Source organism: Leptonychotes weddellii, unplaced genomic scaffold (assembly GCF_054177405.1).
Source record: "Leptonychotes weddellii isolate Sample4059 unplaced genomic scaffold, ASM5417740v2 HiC_scaffold_9944, whole genome shotgun sequence".
Classification (NCBI taxonomy): domain Eukaryota; kingdom Metazoa; phylum Chordata; class Mammalia; order Carnivora; family Phocidae; genus Leptonychotes; species Leptonychotes weddellii.
In genome coordinates this window covers 1-7,763 of record NW_028071848.1, presented here as the reverse complement: position 1 = coordinate 7,763, position 7,763 = coordinate 1, and the positions used below count along the sequence as shown (strand labels likewise).

Sequence of the window (7,763 nt, the reverse complement as noted above, 5' to 3'; positions counted from 1 at the left end):
GGATGTGACCCCTGTTTTAATTCAGGGCTTGCTCGCTCTCGGGGACTACATGAACGTGCAGTGCCACGCCTGCATTGGGGGCACCAACGTGGGGGAGGACATCAGGAAGCTGGACTACGGGCAGCACGTTGTGGCCGGCACACCCGGGCGTGTCTTTGGTAAGCACTTTTGTCTGTAACAGTCGCGCAGTGGGTAGTGTTTGTAAGACACGCTCGAATGACCCAGCACTGTTCTCCATTTGCTGTGCTGCGTGCTGGAGTGTTGGGGTGACGTGTAAGAAGTGGACAGAAGTCTCTGAAATGCTTTGAAACCAGGTGGAGTGGCTGGCTGCTTCCTCGTAGCCTGAGCTCTAATGATTTCACACTGATTCTACAGACATGATTCGGCGCAGGAGTTTGAGGACGCGTGCCATCAAGATGTTGGTGTTGGACGAGGCCGATGAGATGTTGAATAAAGGTAGGAGTCACAAAAGCCTAGACGTCTTCCTGACCTTGAATTGTTAACGTGTTCACGACGTAGAGTTGAAACGTGGAGCGAATGCAAATGTTGCCGGTGTCTGCAGAAAGCCTCGTGCCCTGGGGGCGGCTGGGGACGTGAAATGTGCACCTTGCTCTTCTCACCAGGGGCGGGGGTGCGTGAGACCCGTGGCGGCCAGAACCCCGGCATCTCTGCCCAGACTGCGTCTGCGGCTCGGCACTGACGGAGAGGCGTGCGCTCGAGATGGGCGGGTACAGGTGTCTGCTGTGGACGGTGGGGGCACAGCAGTGTGTCAGGGAAGCTGGTTTTGTGGCAGTGGGGTATTGTGTTTAGATACTCTATTTATTTAACTAGTTGTCTTACTGGTTGTCTAGGCTGGTTTTATTCTTTCGCCAGTTGATAAGATAAATTTCTGCACTTGTCATGTGTACTTTCTAGGTTTTTAATGTGTTTTAGCAAAATGTCTTAGGACAGATATGTGGTGCCCCTCAGTGATGACAGCTGGGGCATTAGTCCGTGGTGGGGAAACACGTCATGAAAATGTCTCCTTGTTACATTGTCCTCCCGCTCGCCCTGCCTGCACACACTCCCCCCCGCCCCCGGCCCGGTCTCCCGCATCATACCAGGGGGTTGGTGGGTGCCTCCCAGACGTCGGGGTCACCCGGGTGGAGGAGGCACTAACCAGCAGTGCAGGTGGGGTTCTCGGGGGTTCTCCTGGTGTCCAGGTCCCCAGGGGCTGCTCTTGAGCTGGGTGAGATGCACAGCTACTGCAGGGCCCGCGGGGCTTCCTTAGTGTCTGAGGAAGCTGTGGCTGCCGGTCGCTCCTTGTGCTCCCGTCCCGTGGGCAGCACTTCTTGGGGTGAGGTCTCTGGACCAGCAGCGTCCACGTCCTCTGGGAATTTGTTAGAAAGGCAGATCTTGGGCTCTGACGTTTGTGTGATCACAGCCTCGACGTCTGTTAGGGGGCCCTGGGAGGCTGGGCATTGTCACACGCTCGCCTGCTGACCCCATGCTGCCCAGGGTGGGCAGAGTGGTGGCGTGGTGACCTGTGGGCCAGGTGCCACGGATTGAGTGTAGTTGATGCATGATGTCCTAGTTTCCAGTACACAACTCTAACGATTCCGTATGTGGGAGTTGTTTCATAACTGGAAGATTGTTTTGTAAAAATCCAGATCTCTGGATTCTCTTTTTTTTTAAAGATTTTATTTATTTATTGGAGAGAGAGTGAGTGAGAGACAGCATGAGAGGGGGGAGGGTCAGAGGGAGAAGCAGACTCCCTGCTGAGCAGGGAGCCCGATGTGGGACTCGATCCTGGGACTCCAGGATCACGACCTGAGCCGAAGGCAGTCGCTTAACCAACTGAGCCACCCAGGCGCCCTGGATTCTCTTAAATGTGGCAGATGTGGCCACAGTGGACACAGGTCCTCCCAGGGCAGCAGCAGCTGGGACTGAGCCTTGACTGCCAGCAAGTGTGTGAGCTTGTGGGCGACCCAGCACTGGGTTTCTGTTGCTCTTAACTGTCGGCACCCTGGCCTCTTGGAGTGGAGCCGTGATCCCCAGAGCCTACCAGGGAGGGGCAGGGAGCAGGAGAGGGGCAGGGAGCATGGGTTTCCCGGCTCTGTGGAGGAGAGTCCGTGTACAACCTCACACCTCACGGTCGCCGCTTATGTCAAAGTGTGAGCCTTCAGAATTCACCGTGCCTCGTCCTTTGTCCCAGGTTTCAAAGAGCAGATTTACGACGTGTACAGGTACCTGCCCCCAGCCACGCAGGTGGTGCTCATCAGCGCCACGCTGCCTCACGAAATCCTGGAAATGACCAACAAGTTCATGACGGACCCCATCCGCATCCTGGTGAAGCGGTAGGAATGCCCTGCTTCTGGGTGGTGCGAAAACATAGCTGCATAGCTTGTACCTGGGCCTGAAAACGTGAAAATTCTTATTTTCTGTTTTGAAACGCCAGCTTTTATATATGCATTCTCTTTTGGCCCAGTAATTCCAAATTTATCACCTAGCTGATGGTGTTTGTCCATCAGTGTTGTGGGAGTAAAATACATAATCCGAGGGATAGCGGCCGTTGAAGGCTGAGACTGGTCGGCGTGCGGCCCGTGCGGCGGAAGTGTTGACTGCTGGGAGGGCTGTGGCCGGGAGGGGCGGGGGCCGCCGTGGGGCAGGCAGGCAGGCGCCGGGAACCGTGCTTGGCTTGTGTGCGCCCGCAGACCTTGGTGGAAGAATGTGTTCACCGGACTTGTCTTTGTCTTCCAGTGATGAATTGACTCTAGAAGGCATCAAGCAGTTTTTCGTGGCGGTGGAGAGGGAAGAGTGGAAATTTGACACTCTGTGTGACCTCTACGACACGCTGACCATCACTCAGGCGGTCATCTTCTGTAACACCAAAAGGAAGGTATGCAGCCACCTTGAGCCGTTCAGTGTCCTTCGGGCCCAAACGGAAGGTTGGTTCTCATAGGAACGCCGGTCAGCCCTTCTCCTTAGAGGCTCAGGAGCGAACACTCGGGCGTGTCCGGTGGACTGTGCAGAAGTGTTGATGCTGGTCCCATGAGCGAAGGCTCGGGAGTCACTGGTTTTAGGTGGGCCCCGGGCCTGCGTTTTGTAGGCTCCCAAGTGATGCTCGTGTGCAGGTGCAGCGGAGAGCCCCGGCGGCTTCCTTGAAACAGGGAAAGGAGTTGGGCCACCTTCCAAAAAAGATGGGAATTTAAATTTCAAATGAGAACAGTGAGAGAGAGTCTTTTTTTTCCCTTGAGAAATTTATATGGAACAAATAAGAGGAGTTTTGCCCTATATGTGCTAGGGAAAGTGCAGTTTTCTGCACGTCTAGTGAAGATCGGTCTGAGTTTTAAGATCATGTGCGCTGTGCACATTCACATTGGTTCTGCCGTAGGCGATTGCAGTAAAATCCAGAACACACCATCTGGTTTGGTTTCCGAGCTTACAGTGGCATCTGCTGGTTTGACGTGCAGGTCGACTGGCTCACAGAGAAGATGAGAGAAGCCAACTTCACGGTCTCGTCCATGCACGGGGACATGCCACAGAAGGAGCGCGAGTCCATCATGAAGGAGTTCCGGTCCGGCGCCAGGTGGGCCGGCTCCTCTCTCGGCACCTGGTCCCGCCGGTGGTGTTCCCTGGGCCCTCTGTCCGCGGCTGTGCCGGGTTCCCCTCACGCTCCCGGCTGTGGTGGGGGCTGCCGGGGTGCCCTGGGCTAGGTTGAGTGGTGGCGGCCTTCACTGGGTAGGTTGGTCGCCTTATTTGAAGCATGTTTCTTCGTTGCCGGGTAAGGAGATTTTCTGTTCTTCTGTTCATCTTTCCATGATTGGTCTTTGGCTTAATCCCACTGTGGTCAGAGAACATGCTTTGTTGACTTGTATTCAGATGTGCTTGGTGGCCCAGCGCACGGTCCCCTTCCAGACGCTGCGTGTGTGCGTGTGCAGGCTGAGTGCCGTGGGGTGCCCTGGGGGTGCTCCGCATCCTCGCCTCTGTCTCTCTTAACCGTCCCGTCGGCATCGCGAGGGCCGTGGATGCAGTTCTTGGAGGCTTGGCGAGCTCCTGCCAGATGTGTCCTAAGGCCGGGCCTGCGACGTGGAATCACTCTGTTGGCGGAGGCGCAGCTTTCGTCACAGAAGCGTCTGTCTCCCATCCTGCTGTGATGCAGCCACGGCGGCCGTGGCCGGTCCTGTCCCCTCTGGGCACCCTCACACCCTCCGCCTCCCGTTGGTGGCCGGAAGCTGCGGTGTCCTTGGTGTACGCGGCACACAGTGTTCCGGTTTGGGTTTTCCTGTAGTACGGTGGTGATCGCGGTCTTTTAATTGGAGCCACTGCTCTGGTTTTATTAACGCCGACACTGGTATGTGTGGTTTAAACCGACTGTGTTGTAAGTGCGTTTTATTTTTCATATTTTCTGATTCCTTTATTTCTTTATTTTGGATTCATTCTTACTCTTCTTCCTTCTCCCCAGTTCTGATTTTGGAAAATGTTTCTACCTTCATGAGTTGAGTAGCCTCCTTAGCACAGCGCGTGTGTCGTCCTCAGCACCTGTCGTGATGGGCACTGGGGCTGCCGTCCCTGCCCACAGAGGCTGGAAGCGGTGCCGTCAGACCCTGCCCTTCTGTGGAAACTCCACACGACATCTTTGCCTGACAAAGTGTATTTACGTTCACACACATATTCACCATTTGTTTCTCTTTTCCTTTGTCTCTGACCTTCAGTCTGGGTGGGTTTCCTTCTCCCTGAAGAACGTCTTCGTGTATTTAATTTGGGGCTGCCAGTGACCAAATGTGGGTTTTAGTTTGTCTGGAAGTGTTTGCTTCACTGTGAAATGCCTCCTTCCGTTGTCTCGAGAGAGGGATTTGCTGAGAGAATTCTGGGTTGATGGTTGTTCCGTTGTGAAGTCCCTGCTGCCCCCGCTGCTGTGTTTGCTGTGTTTCCCATTTCCACCCTGATGTGTCTCGGTGTGGCTCTCGCCTTGGCTCCTGTCTGACAGGCATCTGACCTCCGAGCCTGGCCTCCCCACCCGGCGCGGCTGGGGTCCTGTCCTCTCCTCCCTGGGGCTGCGCGTGCAGGTGATGACGTGGGACACCGTCCTGTTTTTTGAACTCTGTTCTCCCATGTTGCTGTCCCTTCATATTCTGAGTGCTTCTAGAGCAGTCGCGTCCAATAACCTACAATTCAAGCCATACATATAATCTGGGATTTTCTGATAGCCACAGTAAAACAGATAAAAAGAAGCAAGTGAAGTTGATTTTTAATATATTCTATTCAACCCGATGTGGCATATTATTTCAATATTTTCAACATTTAATTCGCATTAAAAATACGAATTAAGGTTTTTTTGCTTTCTTTCTGTTTTAAGTATTCAAAATCCTGTGTATTTGACACGGCCAGACATCCCATTCCAGCACATTGCGGGTGCTCGGCCGGTGGTCTGTTGGGTCCTGTCCTGGCTGAAGGGCAGAGTGGTGCGAGTTGCAGTTCAGATTTGAACACACGCTGAACCCCGCACCGAAGTCACTGACACTACCTTTCCTGACTCCTTGCTGGCAGAAGTAAAATGTATTTCCCAGTGATTGATAGGGGACTGGCTTTCGACAAATTAAATGCAGTACAGTGAGAGACGCTTCGGTTGTCTTTATCAGTTGGTAGCGTGCAGGAACTCGGTACAGCTGCGGACGTGAAGTGCCCTTCTGCACGGATCTGGTGTAGCGACCCCTCACACCTGCGGAGGGGGGGGCCCGTGTGAGGATGACCCGATGAGTTTTCAACTCCTAGTCAGTTTAGGACCTTTTTTTTCCCCTTAAGATTTTATTTATAGGGGTCGGGGAAGAGCAGAGGGAGAAGGACAGCAGAGTCTGTGTTGAGCGTGGAGCCCGATGCGGCGCTCCATCCCATGACCCTGAGATCATGACCTGAGCCAGAATCAGGAGTCGGATGATTCACTGACTGAGCCACCCAGGCGCTCTAAAACTTCTGTGACTGAGGTGATTGCCTCAAATTCCTTCTCTTTTTGCAGCCGGGTGCTCATCTCCACAGACGTGTGGGCCAGGGGGCTGGACGTCCCGCAGGTGTCCCTCATCATTAACTACGACCTGCCCAATAACAGGGAATTGTACATACACAGGTACTGGCGGGCTTCTCGGGGGTCTCCTTGTTGGTGGGTTTACTGACACCTTTCCTGCTGCGTTTACTGAAATGGTTTGTTCTGCTCTTGAAGAATTGGGCGGTCGGGCCGCTACGGCCGCAAGGGGGTGGCCATCAACTTCGTGAAGAATGACGACATTCGCATCCTGAGGGACATCGAGCAGTACTACTCCACCCAGATCGACGAGATGCCCATGAACGGTGAGCAGACGCCGGTCCCTGGTGTGGGGAGCCTGGAGTCCCTTTCCTGTTCTCCTTCTGTTTTGGGGAAGTCTGTTGTGAGCCTCCGGTTAGAGCTGTGCGTTTTCATTGTGTTTGTATTATTCCTTAATACGTGCCTTTCTTCCTCGTAGTGGCTGACCTGATCTGAGGAGTCTGTCGTGCTGACGGGGAGCTGGTGGCCGTCTGCCCGCCCTGTGCTCTGGTTGGGAAGTGCTCAGGGACGGCTTCTGGGTGACGGCGTTTGTGTAAACTCTCCGACAGCCCCCAGGACGAGCCCTTGGTGTTTTTTTCTTACCTACATGTAAATAATGCACTGCTCTGAGGTTTTTTCATTAAATGTTTAAGACTTTTACCATAAATCCTAATTTATGTTTCTTTCTTTCTTTCTTTCTTTTTTTTAACATTTATTTAAGTAATCTCCACCCCCCAACATGGGGCTCAAACTCACGACCCTGAGATCAAGAGTCGCCTGCTCCACTGGCTGAACCGGCCAGGCGCCCCTGTGATTTATGTTTCTTAAGATGCCCCCAGCTTTTCTGGTAACATGCAGTGTGATCTGGGCAGCAGGTCAGGCCCTTCCCTCCCGTTCTCTAGTCTCTCGAATGGTAAACGGAAGTGGTAGAACTGCCCGCCTCTGCAGACTGCCCACGTTGGTCAGGATGATGGCGCCGTGCACTGTTCAAGGTCATCCCACGGTTCTGATTGAAGGTGTTTGCGTTCGTACGGTTTATGAAGGGGACTTCCGGTATGAACTCCGTCCCGGGGAGACCGTGCAGGGCCCAGAGGCAGTGCGTGCAGGCGCCTCCACGCTGGCAGCCGAGACTGACACCATAGCCCCGGCCGCGCGCAGCCACGCTGTCTCCAGCCAGGACGTGGCAGCCGTCCCTGGTACCGAACCCCGTTTCTTATGGGCGGGAGGGAGGGAGTTCAGAGGTGGAAGAGTGGAGACCACAGATACGTGTCCCCAGCTCGGCCTTGTGTTTGTGCACCAGGTGCCAAGGGACACGATCAGGAGCCCCAGGCGAGTAACTGGAAGGACTGGCCCCCAGCCGTAGTTGTCCTGGCCTCATAAGCACAGCATGTTAACGGTGGAGGAGGAAGGGGTACACAAGGGGAGGAGATGGCGGGAAACCAACCGGAAGGTAAGACACTTGAGAAGCTGAACTTAAGTGCCGTCTCGGAAAATAGGAATTAGAAAAACGCCGGTAGTCCCGAAAACCGTTCGACCTTGCAGGTGACTCGGATGTGACCCGTGGCTATCAAAGGTTTAATAACCACCCTAAGTGTTGCAAGGGTGTGGGAAATATTTATGTTGGTGGTGTCGATAGGTACAGACTTTCTGGAAAGCAGCCTGGCTCTGAGCAGTGGGAGCAGTTAAAATGGAGGGAGTACTTTTGCCTCAGGCAGTAGTCTGGAAC

At 54.1% G+C, this 7,763-nt stretch overlaps 1 protein-coding gene across 1 annotated transcript; it reads left to right on the top strand.

Annotated features, from left to right (window-relative positions):
* Nucleotides 1-6: 6 nt before the first annotated feature.
* LOC102743589 (eukaryotic initiation factor 4A-III) lies at nt 7-6,704 on the top strand. Its single transcript, XM_081811748.1, has 8 exons — nt 7-158; nt 376-456; nt 2,195-2,336; nt 2,740-2,878; nt 3,453-3,568; nt 5,996-6,103; nt 6,197-6,324; nt 6,477-6,704. Exons 1-8 carry the CDS (start codon nt 50-52, stop codon nt 6,491-6,493), a joined length of 840 nt encoding a protein of 279 aa, XP_081667874.1. The 5' UTR covers nt 7-49; the 3' UTR covers nt 6,494-6,704.
* The last annotated feature ends 1,059 nt before the right edge of the window (nt 6,705-7,763 follow it).

Bases quoted from the DNA above. Each gene is read 5' to 3' on its own strand.
- LOC102743589 (XM_081811748.1), top strand. From the start codon at position 50: ATGAACGTGCAGTGCCACGCCTGCATTGGGGGCACCAACGTGGGGGAG. The intron at 2,879-3,452 runs GTATGCAGCCAC...TTTGACGTGCAG, and splicing joins TCTGTAACACCAAAAGGAAG to GTCGACTGGCTCACAGAGAA. The intron at 6,104-6,196 runs GTACTGGCGGGC...CTGCTCTTGAAG, and splicing joins AGGGAATTGTACATACACAG to AATTGGGCGGTCGGGCCGCT.